At 48.9% G+C, this 21,285-nt stretch overlaps 7 protein-coding genes across 7 annotated transcripts; 3 read left to right on the forward strand and 4 right to left on the reverse strand.

Moving 5' to 3' along the window:
- Positions 1 to 74: 74 nt before the first annotated feature.
- On the reverse strand, positions 75 to 2,016 carry TRV_02978 (uncharacterized protein; the record flags this gene model as incomplete). The annotated part of the gene is made up of 4 exons (XM_003022850.1): positions 75 to 875; positions 933 to 1,326; positions 1,395 to 1,507; positions 1,561 to 2,016. 4 exons carry the CDS (start codon positions 2,014 to 2,016, stop codon positions 75 to 77), a joined length of 1,764 nt encoding a protein of 587 aa, XP_003022896.1.
- Positions 2,017 to 3,618: 1,602 nt separating this feature from the next.
- On the forward strand, positions 3,619 to 4,740 carry TRV_02979 (GABA permease, putative; the record flags this gene model as incomplete). The annotated part of the gene is made up of 2 exons (XM_003022851.1): positions 3,619 to 4,499; positions 4,563 to 4,740. The coding sequence occupies 2 exons, from the start codon at positions 3,619 to 3,621 to the stop codon at positions 4,738 to 4,740; spliced, it is 1,059 nt and encodes a 352-aa protein (XP_003022897.1).
- Positions 4,741 to 4,963: 223 nt separating this feature from the next.
- TRV_02980 (ABC transporter, putative) lies at positions 4,964 to 9,400 on the reverse strand (the record flags this gene model as incomplete). Its single annotated transcript, XM_003022852.1, has 3 exons — positions 4,964 to 6,316; positions 6,382 to 9,036; positions 9,125 to 9,400. The coding sequence occupies 3 exons, from the start codon at positions 9,398 to 9,400 to the stop codon at positions 4,964 to 4,966; spliced, it is 4,284 nt and encodes a 1,427-aa protein (XP_003022898.1).
- A 3,957-nt stretch (positions 9,401 to 13,357) lies between these two features.
- On the reverse strand, positions 13,358 to 14,818 carry TRV_02981 (acetylornithine aminotransferase, putative; the record flags this gene model as incomplete). Its single annotated transcript, XM_003022853.1, has 3 exons — positions 13,358 to 13,483; positions 13,549 to 14,250; positions 14,327 to 14,818. 3 exons carry the CDS (start codon positions 14,816 to 14,818, stop codon positions 13,358 to 13,360), a joined length of 1,320 nt encoding a protein of 439 aa, XP_003022899.1.
- A 594-nt stretch (positions 14,819 to 15,412) lies between these two features.
- On the forward strand, positions 15,413 to 15,772 carry TRV_02982 (uncharacterized protein; the record flags this gene model as incomplete). Its single annotated transcript, XM_003022854.1, has 1 exon — positions 15,413 to 15,772. One exon carries the CDS (start codon positions 15,413 to 15,415, stop codon positions 15,770 to 15,772), a length of 360 nt encoding a protein of 119 aa, XP_003022900.1.
- Positions 15,773 to 16,518: 746 nt separating this feature from the next.
- TRV_02983 (mannosyltransferase, putative) lies at positions 16,519 to 17,979 on the forward strand (the record flags this gene model as incomplete). The annotated part of the gene is made up of 1 exon (XM_003022855.1): positions 16,519 to 17,979. The coding sequence occupies one exon, from the start codon at positions 16,519 to 16,521 to the stop codon at positions 17,977 to 17,979; it is 1,461 nt and encodes a 486-aa protein (XP_003022901.1).
- A 1,054-nt stretch (positions 17,980 to 19,033) lies between these two features.
- On the reverse strand, positions 19,034 to 20,875 carry TRV_02984 (GTPase activating protein for Arf, putative; the record flags this gene model as incomplete). The annotated part of the gene is made up of 1 exon (XM_003022856.1): positions 19,034 to 20,875. One exon carries the CDS (start codon positions 20,873 to 20,875, stop codon positions 19,034 to 19,036), a length of 1,842 nt encoding a protein of 613 aa, XP_003022902.1.
- Positions 20,876 to 21,285: the final 410 nt, after the last annotated feature.

A 21,285-nucleotide genomic window follows, 5' to 3' on the forward strand; every position in this document is an offset into this window, starting at 1 on the left:
GTTAACGTTAATGTCGGCAGGGGTATAATATGCACATTCGAGCAATTTGCGGGGTTATATTGCCGTGTATGCAATTAATCGCTCTCTTCCCAGGTCTGACCCATCCAATCCGGCTCCCGGTGGACAGCTGTGGCACACCACGGAACTTCTTGAGGGGTATACGGAATGAGTGGAAGGTCGTACGGCATGCGCAGTCCAACCCTTGTCATATTCGTGGCGTCCGAATGCAAGGTCACTTTTGTGGAGTCGTTCTCTGATGTTTGTGGTGGCTTCTCAGAGGGGACATTGCGCTTGAAGCAAGGGATCATCTTGACATAGTTGGTTAATGAGCTGTCACTGCATTCCTCTATATTTTTCTCGCGGAAAAGGTCCGGCCACATGAGAACCCCTATTTCCCAGCTGCAGATTCTCACCTCCCCGTGGGTATTAGCCCCAGCTCCCCATGCCTGGGTCGAGAGGTTAGCGGATGTAATCATTGCCCAGTCAATGCTGTTCATGTCTGAGTCGGAAAACCGGATGTAAGTTTTTATGTGAGGCGCAGCCCTCCTCCTCCCAGCCTCCCGTACCCTGTCGGATTTTGTGGCAGGATCAGAGTTCTTTGGATCTTCAGCGTCCCCTGCCCAGTGACACAAATAGCGGCGCAAATATGCCAGCTGCTTCTGCTGAGGGGGGCTTTGAATTTTCATATGAATAGACCCCCCGGAACCATAACCATCTAATGATCTTCTTATTTCATCAGGCGTAGGAAAGATTATAGAAAACCTCGCATTGGAAGTGGAACGGCTCTGATTAACTTCAGGTTGAGGACACAGTGAGCTTAAAAATGTTTCTTTCAGCCACTTATCAGTCTGTCCAAGCGTAGCTATGGACGATACCTATGTGTGTCAGGGAAAACGGGTACAATAAACGTGGTTTACATTGAACTCACTTACCTGAACGATGATATGGGGGTTCTGCGCCTGAGATGAGCTGCGGTCTATAGGAATGGAGCTAATGGCATCCTTCAGTGCAGGCCAACCCCAGAGTGTCCTCTTGTTGGAGTCAAATTCTTTGACCGGCAATCTTGTAGGAACACTAGCAATTAGCATGGCTTTCACTGCTCCAAAATCATATCGTTGTAGTTGGCGAATGAGAGTATTGATCGTTTTGTTGTTATATGCCTCCAAATAAGCAAGCAAGTCTCGCTTGAAACGGGTGCTGCTTCCAAACACCCCACAGGTATCACCCACCTGGGGCTGGGCGAGAGGAAGCAACGGAGATCTCCAAACTGCTTGGGTCATATTTCCCCAGTCTCTCGGTATCATGTTTGCAGTATGAATTATGACCCTGCAAAAAGAAGAACCGTTGTTTTAGTATTTCGACACCGTCAGTTTAGGTACTGGGATGCACCTTACTGTGCTAGGTTATCATGTCGAATCAAAATCATCATTTTTGAATGATGAGTTCCAAAGGGCTCAGGCATATATGCCACAACTGCCTCGGCGTTTGGGTATCGCTTACATGCATCCTATCCCAGGGTAAGATACGGGCTCTGGTGCATGAATCACATCATCCACTTACATCGATGGCAATCCTATTTGGAGCTTCTTTCTTCCAAGATCCGTGAATTATTTTCAGCTGGATAAGATCCTTCACATCACGGTCAAATTGACCCATGATATAGTCCACATCAAAAAGGTAATTGAATTGCCAGCATTCCTTAATCATGGGATCTCCAAGAATGTCCCGGAGCTTGATGCAGCCTTCATTATATCCCGTTGAATCACTGATATCACGGATATGAGTGAGTTGGATTGGTGATGGAATAATCTTCTGTCTGGATGGCCACCCTGGTCCCGAAGGACTCTCAGGTTTCCGAGGCTGTTGATTCCGAGAGAGCGGAGGGGTTATAGATCTGTTCAAAGACAAGAGTCTTTCATGATCATGACGAACAGAGCCCGAAGAGTTCGCCTGATATCCATTGCTGGATGTTTTCAATTTCTTTGAAGGAGGCGGGCCCCCATCACGCCCAACCATAACTACTTTATAGGTCCACACCCAGGCTGACCGGAGAAATGATGAGTTATATATCCCAGAACGGTACCACCGGCCACTAATATTTGCATTCTAAAGGGTTATTGCCGTCCAAACAATTGTTCCTATCCATATCTAATGGTTAGGCGAAGTTAGAACTGGAGAGAAAAGACGAGCGAGACATTTGACTTGGTGATAGTTAGATAAGCTGCTTATGTAATAACACTAGTTAATTGAGCACGTCCCTTCACGACATCGCCACAGCCTGCCTGCACTTCATACAACCGTACACACGATGGTGGCCGAGGAGGATATCTTATGGTCAAGCGGCCGTCGAGCCGGGCTTCTTAGCCTGCTTGCGTCTCCTCTGTTGCCTACCTTACTAAATGATTTACCTTTTCCTCTTGTGAGCAATCTGACAAGCTTGGTTTGATTGCTGGATCGCAAGGAACAGTCACTAACTAGTTATTCTAGTTTGGACTGGCCCTGTAATTGGGTTATTCCAGATACTATCAGCGACCTTGTCCGCTAGTGACATGGAGTTTTACCTCTTTGGAGCAGGGGGGGCCGTTTCCCATTGCTTCTTCCTTAGTGTTAAAATGCCAGGCAAAGTCAACATGGGCACAAAATACCGAGGAGTGTACTTTGGCCCAGAGGGTTACGCCGTGCAAACGGCATCTTCCCTGTCCGGTGGTAGTTATGGTCACACAGAGTCCTCGCATGTTGCGTGGGACAAAATGTGGCCTCCCTCGAGTGTCTCGCAGCTCTGGAATCGTCGGGTTCCTATCATTCTCTCTCTCTCTCTCTCTTTTCTCCTTTGCTGATAGACTGGGTCACCGCTGAATACCGAGCGTATATACACCAGCCATGACTCTAAGCAAAGATCAGCTGTCCGGGGAGCACACTGGTTCTCAAACAACATCGATATCGCCTGAAGGTAGCGCTGAGGCAGCCCGCCAAAATGAGCTGGATGATGATGAACGAGTGCTTGTCTCCCTCGGGTACAAGCAGGAATTTAAGCGCGAGTTCTCCCTATGGACAACTTTCTGTGTCAGTTTCTCAATACTTGGGCTACTACCTTCGTACGCGAGTACGATGAGTTATGGTACGTCAAGGCACCCTCCTGCCTGGTTGCCTTGCAAAGGCCCGTGAGTGCGCTAAATGTTAAATTGAAATACTAGGGATGGGATATGCCGGCAACTCAATGGTATGGGGCTGGTTCATCGCAATGATATTTCTCCAATGTGTTGCCATGTCCATGGCCGAGCTATGCTCTTCGATGCCAACAAGGTATAGCAAATAACCTCCATCCGAATATCATTTACCAAAAGATTTTTATACCCGTTGAAGTTCCGCTGACACCTTTCTGTCAGCGGAGGACTTTATTATGCCGCTGCAGTACTCGCTCCGGCTGGTTGGGGCCCATTCGCAGCCTGGATAACAGGGTGGTCGAACTGGATGGCCCAGGTGACGGCTGCGCCGTCGGTGAACTACGGCATATCCGGGATGATTCTAGCGGCCGTATCAGTTACCCATCCAGGTTATGTTCCACAACCCTTTCATACGTTTCTGTTGACAACGTTATTGATGATAATCCATGGAATAATGAGTAGTATGTCAACAAAGTGGCTAGCAGAACTGAACTCATACGGATCGACATTCAATATAATTTGCTTGATCCTTGTCCTCATCGCAATACCAGTGGGAACAAGTAATGTTCCTAGGTTCAATTCGTCAGAATACGTCTGGGGAACGATCCACAACCGTACCTCTTACCCAGATTGGTTTGCAGTTATGATGTCATTTTTAAGTGTTATTTGGATCATGTCCGGATACGATTCTCCCTTCCATCTGAGCGAGGAATGCTCCAATGCCAACATTGCTTCTCCAAGAGCGATCGTCATGACATCCGGGATTGGTGGCATCATGGGCTGGTTCCTTCAGCTCGTGGTTGCCTACACAGTGAGAGATATAGATGAAGTTATCGACTCGGAGCTTGGACAGCCATGGGCTTCATACGTATTCCAGGTCATGCCAACTAAACTAGCCCTTGCAATTCTTGCTGGAACTGTGATCTGTGGCTTTTCGATGGGTCAAGCGTGTATGATATCCGCTTCTCGCGTAACCTATGCTTATTCCCGTGACGATTGCTTTCCCTTTTCCAACATCTGGAAAACGATCAACCCATATACCCAGACTCCAGTAAATGCGGTGTGGTTCAACTGCGTTCTAGGGATTCTATCTACGCTCCTCATATTTGCTGGTGATGTCGCAATGGGTGCATTGTTTTCCATTGGTGGTATTTCAGCGTTAATCGCATTTTCAATACCGATTGCTATCCGGGTTTTATTTGTCAATCAAAGATTCCGCGCTGGACCGTGGAACTTAGGAAAGTATACAGCCTTCATAGGGATATCTGGTGTATCCTTTGTGGTGATAATGCTGCCAATCGTCTGCTTCCTAGAGGTTGCCGGTTCTGAATTAACGTAAGTCTATGAGTCCCCATTGTCTTCCTGCAGTCTCGAGGAATGAGTTTAACGTGTCAACAGGCTAGCGGATATGAACTGGACTTGTGTGGTATATGGTGGCCCCATGGCTGGTATTATTTTGTGGTGGATTATTAGTGCAAGGAAATGGTTCAAGGGGCCTAAAGTCAACCTTGAGCATGCTATGCTTTCAGAAGACGAAGACCAAGCCACTAATAATAGTACTAACAGCTTAATATAGTGGTATAAGGAGGCTCAGCAATGAGATGGGAGTATTGTTTACGGGAATTCTTGTATTTCTCAATATTTTTTTTGTCAGATGTGTCCCTAAGGGTATCAAATCTATATCAACGTAACTGGAAGTGAAAAATGTATGCCATCGCCACTATATTACTCGAGATAGCCTCGGGAGAGGATTTATATACTTAAGTGTGCCAAATATCCCATGAGGTTGGTTGGCTTGACTAGCTTTCTATACGCACTGTCAGATCACTCTTGACGATGCCACTCCGCTCACACATTCCTCTGAATAACCCCTCTTTCTCCCATAGATTAAGGGGAGTGTCCATTTCAGCTATTCGTCCCTGATCCATTACACATATCCTATCATAATTGATAATTGTTCGAAGACGATGCGCAATGCATAGGAGCGTCTTGCCCTTAAACCCAACTGCCATCGTCTCCTGTATTTTCTGATCTGTTTCGAAATCGACGGAAGAAGTAGCTTCATCGCAAACAATAATACGTGAGCCACGCACTAAGGCTCTGGCCAGAGCCATTAGCTGTCTTTGACCAAGAGAGAAATTCAATCCTTCTTCTTCTACCGCAGTATCAAGATGAATCTTTTGTTGCTGTTGCGGCTGGTGATCGCTTTCAAGTAACGCTGTACTCTTTTCATTGCGCTCAGTGTCGCTGTTATTTTCATTTTCTTCGTTGATAAGGTGGGATTGCCGCAGAGCAGACCAAAGTTCAAGATCAGAGTGTTCATTGAAAGGATCCAAGTTGGATCGTACCGTTCCACGAAACAGGGCAGGGTCCTGTGGGATGATGGCTAATCTGCTGCGCAAATCATGCAGACCAATGGTGGAAATATCAATACCATCAATCATAATCGAACCCCCTGAAAGCTCGGTTAGGCGGAACAGGGCGGACATGATACTAGATTTGCCTGCTCCAGTTCTCCCGACAATACCAATCCGTTCCCCTCCCTTAATATCCAGATTAAGTCCTTGTAACACAAGCGGTAAACCAGCACGATATCTCATCTCAACATTCTTAAAAGTTATTTGGCCGGATTGTGGCCAGTTTTCATCCATGCGGCGTAGGTGCAATGGGGCCTCCTCTTCCAACTTGGTTCCATAATAATGAATTCTCTCTGTCGCATTCATGCTGTTCTCTAGTTCGGCGAGCTGACGGACGGTGAACTGTAGCAGCTGAGAAATTGAAAGAATGAACGAAAGCACTAGCCCGGAGATGCTTGGATCCACGTTGAATCTCGATGTAACAACCAATATACTTGTTACAAAAACCATTAGCCAACCAACGGCGTCCAGTCGGACGGTAAGCCATCGCTGGTTAGAAAAGGTAAGGAAGTATGCACTGTCCATATTGTCAACTGCCTTCTGAAGCCGTTTTGTGAAATAATCCTGGAGTCCATATGCCCTTATGGATGCTGTCCCCGATATGGCTTCAGTGAACTGCGAGAATACCTCTGATCGAAGCACAGCTTCATGACGTTTTAGTTCCCTTGCGGATGCCCGATAGAAATTTGCTGCGAATAAAAATATTATAAGTAACGGTATCAGCGCAATGGCGAACTATTTTAGCGTTAGCACGATGATACTTTCGTTTCAATCCGGATATTCAAAATCCAAGGACTTACATAGTGGAAATATACAATGATCAAAGTGATCACAGCAAGAATTAAGCCAAAGGTCAAGTAAAACGTGCGCATCGCATCTGTCAAATCGTTGTCCATGGTATGTATATCCTTTGAAAATCTGTTGGTCATTCGGCCTAGGGGTGTGGTATCGAAGAATGACATTGGAGCTCGCAAGACCTTATTGATAGCTCGAGAAAGCATAGCTTTACTCGCGTTTGTTCCGCTTATTGTCAAGGTGGTTGAGAAAATGAAGAGACAGAGCGCCTGTGCAACACCCAGAGCAATGTATACCCCAATGTATGCCCCCGTGGAAAAGTCAAATTTTCTGGATACCCAGTAAGAGAGCCATAAGGCATTGACGATTGTACCGCCGTTTGCAAGTATTAGGCCGAGGACGATTATAGGGAGGTTTATGGGCCAGCTAAAGTTTGAAACATAGGCTCGCCAAACTTTCCAGCTGACGGAATTTACCGCCCTTTCCTCCTTTTGCATCAAAGCACCTGGTGCCTTGCCTGATGCTCCATTCTCCCCTTGTGATGGTCCCGCAACCTCAGCGGCTCCGGTAGCGTTCCTTGTAGCCCCTTTATTGTCTTGTTCATCTTCCTGTATGGTCGAGGACATGAGCTTCTGGAAACTATCATTGTGGCGCATGAGGTTGTCAAAGGAATTAATAGCTTCAATGCGGCCATTATCCATCAATATGATTCGATCACATCGGCTAAGAACATGGAGCTGATGCGTAGCAAGAATACGGCATTTGTCTTTCAAAAGTCCACATATGGCGTTATCCATGATATGACGGCCAACATGGGCATCCACAGCAGAAAGAGGATCGTCCAAAAGAACCAGCGAACTATTGAAATATATCGCACGAGCAATATTCAGCCGCTGCTTTTGACCTCCAGAAATTGTTATCCCTCGTTCTCCAATCTCTGTTTGGTCTCCGTTAGGTAACATTTTGAGATCTGCTCTCAAGGCGCAAGCATCGATGACTTGGTTATACCAGACCTCGTCGTATTCTTTACCAAACAAGATATTTTCCTTCACTGTTGCGTTTTGGATCCAGGCATATTGCGGGCAAAAGGCTCTAGACGCTCCCATAGATGCATGACCTCCTGTCATTCGCATATCTCCTGCAAGAGCCGCAAGCAGGGAACTCTTACCACACCCAACTGTACCAATGACGGCAATGAGCTCGTTTCGGCCGGCAGTAAAGGACAGGTTGGTAAGTTGAAATGGCTCCGTAGGGCTTTGAAGACCCGAATCAGCATTCTCTTTCTCCATGTCTTTGGTTAACTTGACCTTTCCTTTGCGGCTTCCGGTTCCCTTTTTGCTGAGTGAGTCTTCCTCACTTGATGGAAGACGTTCCCAGGTAAACGAGGCATTGTCAATCTCAAGTGCATTGTCCAGGGAATCGTCCCGTTCAATATCGTCCTTTTGTTCTTCGGCAAGTAAAAAGTCCTGAATTCGATTCAGGGCAGTCCATGCGTCGGTCACTTGGCCAAGTACTAAGGGTAACATATTCAATGGCAGTCTAAGGGTATTGAATAGAGCCAGGGAGGAGAATATAGGGGCTGGGTTAAGGGGATGCTTGGTGAGAGAGAATGTGATGAAAGAGAGCATAGAGGCAAAGACGGGAAGAGACAATGCAATGCAAAGGAGAACATTGCGGATAGCGAGTACAACCTGAATTGCACGTACTTCTCTCTTACGAAGTTCGTCAAGGCGTTTCAAGAAACTCTGCTCCCAGCCGAAGAACTTGACAAACCTCACAGCTTGAAGGATCTCCTGGGTGAGTGATACTCTCTGATCGGTGATTTTGTTAATCTTCTTTCGTCTTCTGATAAGGGACTTTATAGCGTGTGTCAATAACGGGATTCCTGCAACTAAAAGTGCATACCCCGAAAGAGCACTATACCCAATATTTACCAGGAGAAGAATAAGAGCAAGGATAATGATGATAGGTGACGTCCAGAGAAGGTGAAATAGGCCCAGAGCTTTGTCTATTCGATCGGTATCCACGCTCATCAACGTGACAATACGACCATTGCTCCATCCGGTCCCATCGCCCATCACACCAGCGACTGCGTTTGTCGGTCCAACATGCTTCTTCTTGTTGAAGATTGACGTCAAGATGGTATCACGAGCCTTTCGAAGCTCGGTATCTTGACCGGCGGCTTTTGCTCCCGTTTCTTCCGGGCTGATAGCCTTCCCACCGGCTCTGGCTCTACCAGATAATCTCGTTGCTTTGGAAAATATCATACTAACAAGGACAGCCCGAGCCTGTCCGCCAACCATCATTCCTCGAAAGAAGAACTGGCTTGTAGTCACGCTCTGGACGATCTGCATAACAGTAATGCCGATTGCAATTCCAATTCCGTTGCGAACGTGAGGGCCAGGAGCATGTTTATGCCGTGCAATATATGCTTCTGTTGCGAATGCAATCAGATACTTGGTGGTATAAGGCGTGAGAACCTGGAGAACGCAAGCAACCATCTGGCAGCATGCACCGATCCATATCTCAAGTTTAAATGTTTCATACCCAGCTCCGAGTAGAGGATGTTTGTCGCCACGTTCAATTCTCTTTTGAAACGAAGCTTCAAGTTTCGCAGAAAGTCCTTCGACTGACCTGTCTGGATTTACCAGCCAGATATCCTGTAACTGGAGGGGCCGGAGGTAGCCCGTCTAGATAGCACTTCGTTATTAAATGCAACATATTACTTATACCAGGGAGAAAGCTCACCATCATCAATGGGTGCATCCATTGAAATGTGATGACACTTAGCAAGCTGGCTCCATGTTCCTTTGAAATTGCTCGCTCTGTCGGCACAGGCGGCGGTTTTTGAAGTCTGATCGGGTTCAACTTTTGATACCATCGCAATTTATTCTCATAGGCTGAGTCTACTCCCTTTCCTCCATCATCAGATTCACTCTGGTCGCCATTTCTGCCGTCGTTGTCGATCTCTTTGTTGGTCATACTGTGGCGGCCGCTATCTTTGCCAGCCACTGCTGACGGCATGTCAGGCAGTATAAATAAACAGTTAAAGATGTTCGATCTCTAGATAGGCTTTCTCTTATCCTTTCATGATGCTCACAAATGTTATACAGTGTGGGCGGTGCATGTCGTTCATCCTCGCAATGACAGACCGACCGGGAGACGAGTGCAATTATAAATGACTAAAGCGGCTTGACCGTCTCGGAAACTGTTGGGCGTCAGCTTTTCCACCCTGGCCACTGGAGTCATCAAAGTCCGAAAAGCCCTTTACAGCCGAATTTGAGCTCGGTCATTCTTTTCGTCGCTTCTCTGCTTTTACCTGTTAAACGGTCCCGTACGGTGAGCGGCAAAGCTTGGTTAAGCTTAGTAATTCGCACCCTGTTGGGATTCAATTTCGTCCGTGATCAAGTAGCTCGTATTCCCGGGTTTATAAACTCGGATGAGTTTCATCCGTTCATGACCCTTGAAGACATTATTATTGGTGTTAAGCGGCTTGTCACCATTTTCGTTAACTCCGAGGGCGGAAACCTTGTATGGGTCGTGAGGGTTCTGGCCAGTGTTCAATATATTGCTGCTAGGTGAAAAGTATCCGCCGAAGGATAGCTAGGTATCTCGAGTTAGTTACTACCAACGCATATCATTCATGGTAAGTTAGAAGGAGCCTTGTCTGGTCATCCCGATGCCGCATTTGACTCGGTGGCTGGTGCAAACCAGAGTGAATCAACAATAAGTCGAAAACACCTGAGAAAGAATTAGTTTACTGATACTCCATATCGTCAGTTCATATCAGTTGAATTATCTATTTGTGGCCCAGCCGCCTCGTGAAAGAAATGAGCCGTAGGTAATGCCAACATAGATGCGTACATTTCAACAGGTTTGATTATAGTTAAAATAATCTCGTGTATACCTAATGCATAGTTAGTATCCAGGCTCCCTGGCCCGAGGTCGAAGAGAAAGCTTGGAACCTTTAGGCCGTGCATTTTCAAGATATATGAATATATGTGTAGTATAGTGCTGGATTCAAGTTGGAGATGAAGAAGTATAAATAAGCTGTCAGCCCAAAAACTTTGAAATTGGATAGAATCGAGCGTCAATAATTGAACATCCGATTAGACCATGGACAGGATAAGACGGCCATCAACAATAATATTGTCGGAAGTTGGATTTTTTAGGTAACAGTTGAAGAGATTCATTCAGCATGACCTTGACATATCCTGATTTACCATGCCTCAGGTAGCGAATATGATAGATTTCGAAAGCTCCTGGAACAGTCATTTGAGTTCCTTATGCCAAATGACTAGTCGGCGATCATGAATCGTAGTTGGACGGATGCGAGGGCAAACCCCCACACATCGACGATTAATCTAAATAAAAGAGTCCAGGAACCAATCCGATTTGATAGCTTGCTCGACTTTCGTTAGCCAAAGTTTGGGACTGAAGATGAAAAGATTGGAAACAATAGCAAGGTCTGTGTGAACAAATACGTTGATTGGTTGACAGGTGCATAAGAGTGTATCAACAATACCCTTTGGAGGAAGGCCAACGATGATCTTCAGACTGATCTGCCCCTCTTGGAATAAAGTACCGTAACGCTTGTACTCGTGGGCTTTTTTATAAAGAAAAACACGCGAGAGTCGAGTTCAGGGGTCCATTGCTGGACGTTGGCTCGCACCCTGCAGTTCATGATCAGCATTTATTAGGGGAAGAATGAATTGGATTGTAAGTTTGAATACCTGGTACTGGTGACTTTCTGGTTGAATAGTATACCACACAGCTTTCTCCTCGTCGACAAAACCCCTGGTTCGTCACATAGCTTCCAAATAGCCTGAGGGTTTCGCAAGGGACTAAACATGGTAACCGACCAGCGGCGTCTGTTCCACAAAATAGCCTCTAGCCCCCTCATCTGTATCCAGTCCAGCACCACCCTCTCTACCGTAATTCCAGAGTCGCTCAAGGCATTGGCAATGATTGACTTGAACCTTATGGGCAGTTTTGCAATCATGAAGATGCGGTAAACCAAGCTGAGGATCTTCAATTGTGCAATAAGAAGGCATGCTACAGCAGGGATAGCATATGAGCTGACCGTAAGGCGATGGCACGAAATGCAAGTTAACATGTTTTTGTGGCCGGAACCGTTCGCCTGGCAGTTCAAAAAGGCCGTGTATGTGATTATAGGTAACTAGCTCAAAGTTAGGGACAACAGGCTGCTAAAAGGATGATTTTAATAGCTCTCTTCATGGATGGTATTGATCTTGGTCAATTGCTGCGAGACCCTCATTGATATGGTATAAGTGGTAGCAACAGCAGGGTAGGACATTCGCTCAAATGCCAGGCATCATCAGTGTAGTTTGACCGATAAAGATTGCAGTCTCAAATATGAAGCCCAAATGGATTGACTCTCGTGATTCGAGCCCTCTATCCCCTAGAACATAGTTTACCATGTTAGAGCATTGGCGTAGGCTCTCGCCATATTTAACCAAGAATTCGTGATATTTCCCACAGGTAGACGCCATCCTTAAGTGCCTCGTAGTGAGACTCCTATCGAGTGTCTACTGCTGTCAGACTGAGACCAGAAGAGCCGGTAAAAAGGAAAGATAAGTTGTCTTGCCTAGGCTGAGGAACAGAACTGCCACACTCGAGCAACCAGTGCATCCAGAGACAAGCCTATCGCCGGGATTTGTAGTATCAACTAGAACTGGATATCCAGTTATTCAGGAACGGCGGCCTGTTGAGTCCTTTGACGTAGATATATCCGTGATCTCATCGTAATGCTGACGCCGCTCTTCGATCTGCTTGCTGCCTGCAGCCATGCAGCTTCTCGAATCCCGACAACATCCCGGACTTGCAGGGTAAGTTAACGGGTATCATAGGACCGATCAGAGGCCGGATATCGGGACTCTGCGCTCCGGCCGCTGCACCCTGAGGTCTGTCCGGCGTGTCTGTGTTTGATGTCGTCGGGTCGTCCCAGCCTTGTTAACTATCTTTAACGAGCTTGGCGGTCGGAACAAAGTTGCTGGGAGATCGGCCGGCGAGGCCCCACAACCTTAACTAAAAGTAGGGAGCCCTGGCAGATGGCTCGTTCTCCTAGTTATAGCTACCGAGTTATTTCTCCGACGTCCGCGACCTGGAGATATATATACTTATGGATGTTGGTGATGGTTGAAGGGGGGTGTTCTTAGGGCAGGAGTAGGGAGATACTGGCCTGGGTGTCGGATGGAAGGACAGGGTGATGTGTTCATGCATGATACGAAGCATGAAGGCCCGACCTGGTGGCTTTGTCTAGCTAGTTATTTTTCATCCTTGTGTCCGGATGCCTGCATGATTCAACCGTTTGGCGAGCTTGCCGCGTATAATTCCATGTTTGCTGTGCAGTGTATCTTGACATTGGGCTCGTGTCTGTGATGCTAATGAATTACTTCACGGAGAACGAATGGATCGAGTAAGAGAAATAGTGAAGGTCAGGGCCTTGAGCATACAGTCTATTCCTAGTTCAGCAAAAAAAGTATTCACTACACTGTGCCCTGCGGCATGGAATACACCGGAAACAGAAGACTCCCTTCGCCATGAAGTGATATGTATGACCCTACACAACTCCTCTCAGATAGTATCTAACTGTCCGCTCGCGAGGGTAATAAAAGGGGTATATATGTAAAGCAAAAGATGACAAGAAGCCTGCCCCGGCCATGGTTAGGCCCCTTCTTCCTCCTTGTTTTTTTTTTTTGGGTGTTTCCTTTCCCCCTTTTTCTCCTATAGTCCCGAGTGACTATTCCCTTTAGCCGTTTAAATAAACCATGAAGACATGATGCGCTGTTGCTTTTCTGAAGATATGCTTTGAGTTGGAAAAGAAAAATCGTTTTTGGAGAATCATTAAGTTTCATCCGAAAGAGTAAAGGAGAAAAGAAGAATGCAATGCGGTGGTAGTAAGACGTGGTCGTGAAAGGTGGAGAAGGTTCTTGCGAGGGGAGCGGCGAGGCTAGGCGTTTATTTTGGGGAGTTTGGGAGCTCCTTGATGGCCTCCTCGATGATCTGGAGGGATTCCTTGATTTGCGCCTCGGTGATGACGAGTGGAGGAGCGAATCGGATGATGTTCTGGTGGGTTGGTTTGGCCTAGGAGATATCAGTTAGAAATAGGTTTATATCGTACTTCCAGGGAGATAATGAGGATGGCTTACAAGAAGGCCCTTGGACTTCATCAGCATGCACAGGTCCCAAGCAGTGTGTCCGTTGGTCTTGGACTCGTCGACAACGAGAGCGTTCAACAGACCTCTGCCACGAACAGTCTGGATCATAGGGTCTTTGATAGCGTTCAAACCAGCACGGAACTGCTGTCCTAGAGTCTCAGCACGCTCAACCATATTCTCTTCGCGGATGATCTCCAGAGCACGGATGGCAATGGCACAGCCGAGTGGGTTACCACCGTAGGTGGAGCCGTGTGTGCCGGGCTCGACAGTAAGCATGACGTCCTTGCGTCCGAGAACGCAGGAGACGGGGTACATGCCGCCGGAGATGGCCTTGCCAAGGAGGACGAGATCGGCTTTGACGCCGCTCCACTCCTGGCAGAGAAGCTTTCCGGTACGAGCAATACCGGTCTGAACCTCATCACAGATCAAGAGAGCATTGTGCTTCTCGCAGAGAGCCTTGGCCTCGCGGAGGTAGTCCTCGTCAGGGACCATGATGCCAGCCTCACCCTGGATGGGCTCGAGAAGGAACGCAGCAATCTTGGGGCCGGCAGCCTCGAAGGCCTGGCGGAGAGACTCCTTGTCGTTGTATACGATGGGCTTGTTGGTGCCGGGAATGACACTGCCGATGTTTGGCAGGTAAGGGCCGTAGTTCTCCCTCGACTCGGGGTCAGTAGACATGGAGATGGCAGCGAACTATCACAAAAACACAGAGCAATTAGCACGAATCCTCCCGACCCCCTATCCTTGTTATTATCAAATGAGCACTTACGGTACGTCCGTGGAAGTTGTTCTCGACGCTGAGGATGATGGCCTCGTTTGGCGGAATGCCCTTGACCTTGTAACCCCACTTGCGGGCAATCTTGATACCGGTCTCGACGGCCTCAGCACCGGTGTTCATGGGCAGGACCATGTCGTAGCCGAAGTACTCGGTGACGAACTTGGCGAACTTGGGGAAGACATCGTTGTAGAAGGCCCTGGAGCTCAGGGTGAGGGTTGCGGCCTGCTCGGTCAGGGTCTTGACGAGCTCCGGGTGGCAGTGGCCCTGGTTGACGGCGGAGTAGGCGGACAGGAAGTCGAGATAGTGCTTCCCCTCGGGGTCCCAGACGGAGGTGCCTGATGCGCGCGCAAAGACGACCGGCAGCGGGTGGTAGTTGTGGGCGGCGTACTGGGCCTCCTCCGCGATGGCGGACTCGGTCGACGAGGCGTGGTACTTCGAGACGTCCTTGCCGCCCGGAACCACCTGAGTCGCCATTGGAGCCATTCTGTCTGTCACTGCGTCTTGTATCTTGTGTCTTGTGTCTTGTAGCTTGTCCCGTGCAATGCAATAATAATATGGGTATGGGTATCTCTTGTTCGTCTTGGATGTCTGGATATGCAATTCCTCCTCCCTCCCCGCCGGGCGTCCCGCGCAGCCTTTATATACGCCCCGAGCTGGCGCACGCTGCCACTCCCCCTCCCCCGACGGTATCCTCCCCGTCCAGCACGCTATGCCGTTAAGTGAAGGTGACTCGCACCAGCAACTCCACCGTCCTGCTCCATCTCGAGGGCCGCAGACGAAGAAAAGAAGAAAAAAGCAACGAAGCGCAGCGGCGGCGGCGAATCAGGCCGTCCGTGAGTAAGAAAACCGGCGGGTCACATGGATCTTGACATCATCGCGCCCTCTGGTCGACATCTTCGGGTCTTTTTCTTTTTGTCTTTTTCTTCTTCGTCTTGCTGGTGCTTTGTTTTCGTTTCTTTTCCTAGCCTGTTAACCTAGTTAAACTCCCTTGACGCTGCTCAGAGTTCCTCCGCCGGCCAAGGGAGGGAAACGCTGGTAGCGAGTCGAGTGGTTCGCCTCCTTTTCCCGCGCGGAACGATGCCAAAGGCGCGGAGTGCTGGTGCTGCCTCGAGGGGCCACGGCGGCAGCAGCCAGGGGGCCCAGCAGGGACGGCGGGCGGCGGACGTCTTCCTCCTGCTGCTGGCCCTGCGCATCGCTAACGGCCTGCTTGTCCGGACGTTCTTCCAGCCAGACGAGTTCTTCCAGTCGCTCGAGCCCGCATGGGGGATTGCTTTTGGCCGGGACAGTGGCGCTTGGATTACATGGGTATGCATCCCCCCACCCCGGAAGGGCAGAAACAGAGAGAAAAGAGAGAGAGGAGAGAAAAACAGAGACAGGATGGAAAAGAAAGGAAGATGCGGGAGGTGCGGCTGGCTGACAATTTGGGGCGTTCTGTAGGAATGGGAGCATCAGCTGCGGTCGTCGATTCACCCTTACCTCTTTGCGGCCGTCTACAAAGCCGTAGATGCGGTGGCCAACGTGCTCCAGCTCTCCCCCTTACTACGGGGTGACCTCCTGATAGCGGGGCCCAAGGTTGTTCAGGGCATCATCTCCGCCGTGGGGGACTATTACGCCTGGAATTTGGGCAGGCGGATATACAATGGCAGACCAGAAAGCACTTGGATCGTGAGACTTCCCCCTCCCCCCTCCCCCTTTTTTTTGCCGTGCTTTACGGGAGGATGTACATTTTTATTCTGACTGGGCGAGCAGCTAGGTTTGACGGTGTTGAGTCCCTGGCAGTGGTTCTGCTCTACTCGGACGTTATCAAACTGCCTGGAGACCACGCTTACCGTCACTGCCCTGTATCTCTGGCCATGGCAGTGGTCTCTCCCTGGCAGGTGGCCGCTGGTGACCACTAGAGACGTTACCCGGTATGCTACACCCATATATCTCGAACATACGGAGTATGTACCCAGACTAATAGGTCTAGCCTGAGGATATGCCTGATCCTTGCCTCGCTGGCGTGTGTCCTACGCCCGACTAATACCATTATATGGTTCTGTCTGGCGGCCAATCTGGTATATACCACTCTCCGCCAGAGCCAGACATCACGGCTCTCGTGGACCAAGTCCCTAGAACCTCTCATCATTCTTCTTAGAGAATGCATCCTCTGCGGGTAAGTCTTGACATAGCCCAACATGTAGATGTCATCAGCTGACGCAAAAGGCAGTTCTTCCATCCTGGCTATCTCCGTCCTAGCGGATCGTGCCTATTATGGAACATGGACACTTCCACCCTTCAGGTTCCTCTATTTTAATGTAGTCCAGTCCCTTGCCGTCTTCTACGGCAGAAATGATTGGCACTACTATCTCTCACAGGGATACCCTCTTCTACTCATCACTGCTCTCCCATTTGCTTTCATCGGCATGTTCCAGTCATTGTTCATGGCATCGGAACAATCTTGCTCTACCAGTCTGGCCACAACAGTCAGACGGCAGCTATCACTTGCCTGCATTGCAATGCCGGCAATCCTCTCTCTTGTCCCTCACAAGGAAGTCCGCTTCATATACCCCCTATTACCTTGTCTTCATATCATCGCTGCCGCTCCAGTATCCAACTTCTTCACTCCCTCCATATCTTCCGCTTCTGGATCATATACCCCGCGGAGACTTCTCTTAATATTCCTAGTGCTGGTCAACGTTACCATTGCCGCATATACGTCCATTATCCACGCCTCAGGTGTCATTGATGTACTTGGATACCTCCGCGTACAACAGGATACCCATTACCAGTATGAGCCCTCCCGTGGCCTTACTGCGGGATTTCTCATGCCATGCCATAGCACTCCCTGGCGGTCACATTTGGTATCTCCTCACATCCGCGCCTGGGCTCTGGGTTGTGAACCACCTGTCAATCTCTCCCCAGAGGAAAAAGCCACCTACGTCGATGAAGCGGACCAATTCTACAACAATCCTTCTGAATTCCTATCCCAACATATGGCTAGCACTGGAATACTCTCTAAACATTTCTCATCTGCTTCTACTCACAAGCATGATTGGCCAGACTACCTTGTCTTCTTCTCCCATCTAGAGCCAACACTTAAACAAGATGTTCGCTCTTCATCTTCATACGCCGAATGCTATCGCACTTTCAACACGGCCTGGCATGACGACGCACGCCGAAAGGGAGACGTGATAGTCTGGTGCCGTGATCCGAAGATCCAATCGGACTGGCGGACCAGCCAGATTCGCAAAACTATCCCTAAAAGCGAGAAACCTGCTTCTCAGCAGCAACAGCAACAGCAGCAACAGCGTAGCTTCGACCGGATCATCGATGTCTTAGCCAGAGAACGAGACAGTGCTGCCCAGCCACAGTCAGACTCATCATGGATTCCTTGGTGGAGCAGCAGCAGCAGCAGTCCACCAGAGACAAAGAAGACACAAGACATATTCTCCTCGTTCAAGACCTCGTTTTCGCTTCCTTCGCTCTCATCTCCATTTTCGTCATGGTCATTGAGTAAACGACGATCTCAGCAATGGAACTGGCCGTGGCAGCGCCGACGCAAGGCTCCAATCTTTCAGCTGAAAGACAACATTGTCTCAATGTACCAGAGGATAATCGCCCGACGGCAAGCAACGAATGCACAGCGCGATCTGTGGTCTTGAAAAATCGCTATGACTGCCTGGCGCTGTCTAGACTTTCTCCGTCCCTGGAGCTATCCTTTTCATACAACAGCCCTTCCCGGCTTGGCTTTACATTCATACATACAAGCGGATGAACATACCTAGATAGTCGTTTAATTTTTGTAATACATAAATTGATATTAGCCCGGTATTCAATCAGCTTTGCTCCGTAAGGCAGACAGTTGTCTCACTGTATCCCCCACGCATACGAACAAGAGCAAAAGTAAAGTCATAACACGGCATAGCAAAACGCTCATATCATTAACTAAGTATAAGGTCTATCTGTAATAAGAAGCTTGAAACTGTAGTGTCCCCGCAGCAAATAAGCAAGCAGATAGAATAAACCGAGGACGAGTTTTTCAAACATTGTAATAAAAGCAGTAAGACCAGAACGGAAGAAGATAAATAGCCAGATTTGCAAAGGGTGCTGGTTATACAAAGAAGAGAAGAGAAGAGAAGTGAGAACGAGGGTAACTGTTCATGTAGAATAGCAACGGAAACTAGAAAGGATAGGATCGGTATGCTACCTCCTATACGTAAAGTGAAAACAAGGAGTGAATAAAAGTAGTTTCAAGTAAAAGAAGCCAAAAAAACAAAAACAAAAAAAGTGTCGGGTCCCATCATCCATCCACTTATGCATTGCAGTGTATGCGATGGTGTTAGAAGGAAGTGAACGAACATATGAGAATAAGAAGAGAGAATGGTATCAGATAAGTGGCCCCCCAGAAGAAAAGGTAGGCTGGTAGAAGATTAGAAGAGAGACAAGAGACGGATCCACAAGCTCATTTCATTATCAGGTGGAAAGGGGCGAAAAAAAAAAAAATGCATATAGGGCGACGAGACCGGCGGAAGGTAACGATGGTCTTTTTCGAATGAGGAATTCAAGTGTTGCTTGCTGACTGACTGACAGGCTATATATCGATGCGCTTTTCTTTTTCTTTTTTTTCGTGGTATCGCTGGCAATTCAATGGTTTATGTATGGATGTATGTATGCAATGAATTTCATGTATGTACGGTACGCTTGAAAGGGGAGTGCTTAATATCTGGCGCTTAAACTGGCGAAGATATCAGGGCTGTGGCGCCCACTGTGAGCCTGTCTGATATCGATAGATTCCTGGCTGACGTGGGTTCGTGAAAATCCCATGTTATTTGGAGCGGGAGCGGGAGCTGCGGGGTCCTGTGATTGGGTTGGTGCCGTGGGGACGAAGCTGGCTGGCTGGCTGGGAGCTGCATTGGTAGGGGCGAAGAAGGGATTGTGATTTGCGTATGTGCCTGTGGTGATTGCGGGGGCGGACTGGACCATCGGGCTCGCATTGGGGGTGGTCTGGTATGGGTTTGTGGAGAATGGGGTATTTGTTTGTAGGTGCGACAGTTGAGGTTGTTGCTGGGTCTGTTGCTGCTGTTGTGGCTGTTCGGGGATGGTAGGGGGAGGTTGAGAGAAGTTGTAGAGCGCAAGAATACTGGATTTATCAATCCTGTTTGGCTGCTGGGGTTGTTGTGGCTTGAGCTGTTGGTATGCAGGCATAGCAGGAGTAGGCTGTTGTTGCATGGGATAGATTGGTTGCTGCTGCTGCTGCTGCTGCTGAGGCTGTTGGTACATGTAAGGAGGAGAGAGGGCTGGCATGGTATTATGGTGCTGGAGGGTGAATGGTGAAGTGTTTCCTTGCTGAAGCCCATTTTGCTGCGTCTGCGGTTGCGGCTGCGGTTGCGTGAAGAAAGGGTTTGTAGGTGACAGCGGTTGGGTGGGAGTTCCTGCATACGGTGTTGCTGGTGTAGAGTGCGACATGAACGGGTTATAGTGTCCGTGCATAGGTGATTGAGCCACCGAGCCGTAGCCTTGCTGTTGCTGTTGCTGTTGCTGTTGCTGGTGTTGCAGTTGTAGGAATTGGTGCTGATGGGGGATCGATGGAACAGGAGGTGTCATGGTCTGCTGGGCTCTAGACAGCTGTAAGTTGGCCTGTTGGCTGGGATAGCCGCCCGTCATGTTGGGGAATAAGGGTTGGGAGGAAACCTGGAGGTTCTGGAATGACTGGTCCAGGGCATCGAATGGGTTATGGGAGACCGGCTTCTGTTCTGTAGGAGTGTTACCCCCAGTAGCCGATCTATTGGTTGATATCCCTACGTTCCCGTTAGGAGGAGCAGCAGCCACGCTCGCTGGCGGCTTATCGAAAGGATTCGAGGAGCTAGAGGGAGGGGTGAACATGTCTGTCGAGCCTGAGGAGGTCCTATAGCCGCTCTGTGTGCCGGTTGGTGAGGTAGGAGACCGTGGCCCGCCTATCGACGACTTCTCTCCAAGCCTGGTCAGCGTATCTATGCAGCGTTCTACATCACCGTTCAGCCCCTTGAGAACGGTCATGTTCCTTCTCTCGTCCATGAAGCCCATCTCCCGTAGTTTCTCGAGCTTCGACTCCAGGGACCCATTACGATCTGCAATGCTAACTCCCAGTGTCCTGGACTGTTTGTTGTTCGGTAGAGGGACTGAATGAACGTGAGAGGTCTCGAGACTCTCTCTCCGGCGTAGGGAAGGGAGGGTTACAGTGGCGGACCTGCTTGAGCTTGGCGAGGACGAGTGAGAGGAAGACAACGAGCGCAGACCAAAGGCGAACCTCGACTTGGGCTTGGAAGGCAGAGTAGCCGTAGCATAAGGCGGGGAGGAAGGAGAAGGCAGAGAGAGGTCTGCGGCAGGCCTTGAAGTGTAGCTCGGGTCCTGTCTGCTGGGCGGCTTCGGTTTACCATCCTCGAGGGCTCTGAGCTCGTACTTTTTGCGCACAAAGCGTTCCATGACCGAGTCGACCTCGTCTATGTCGAGGGGGATGGAGGGTTTGATGTTCCGCGGGTTGTATATCCTGTTGACAGCTACGTTCCCGTTCTTTTTCATGGTCTGGGAGCCCGTTAAGTGTCAGTACGACGCCAGCAGCAGCAAGTGTCACCAGGGAGAACCCACCTCGACCTGCTCTGCCGTCCAGCTGTCCATGGTCAGAGACTTGACCTTGGAAATGTGGGTGCCAAGTTTACGGTGCAATGTTGCGCAACGCATGCACAGGAATATCCCCAGCTATATTAACCAAAACGGCTTGTTATTAGACGTGAGCAGAAAAAAAAAGGCGGCGGCGAACTCGAGTCAACGGCTTACATTCCAACTTCCCCATCCTGTTAGCGATTCCATCGTTAGCATGGCTAAAAACAACAAGAAAAATAATAGTAATAATAACAGGAGGTGAGACCGACCTGGGTTCCTGGCCTGGCAGTCAGCACACCTGTCGTTGCCGGGCACGGAGGTGATCAGAT

Source organism: Trichophyton verrucosum, assembly GCF_000151505.1.
Source record: "Trichophyton verrucosum HKI 0517 chromosome Unknown contig00255_1.f1.exp, whole genome shotgun sequence".
Taxonomy (NCBI): Eukaryota; Fungi; Ascomycota; class Eurotiomycetes; order Onygenales; family Arthrodermataceae; genus Trichophyton; species Trichophyton verrucosum.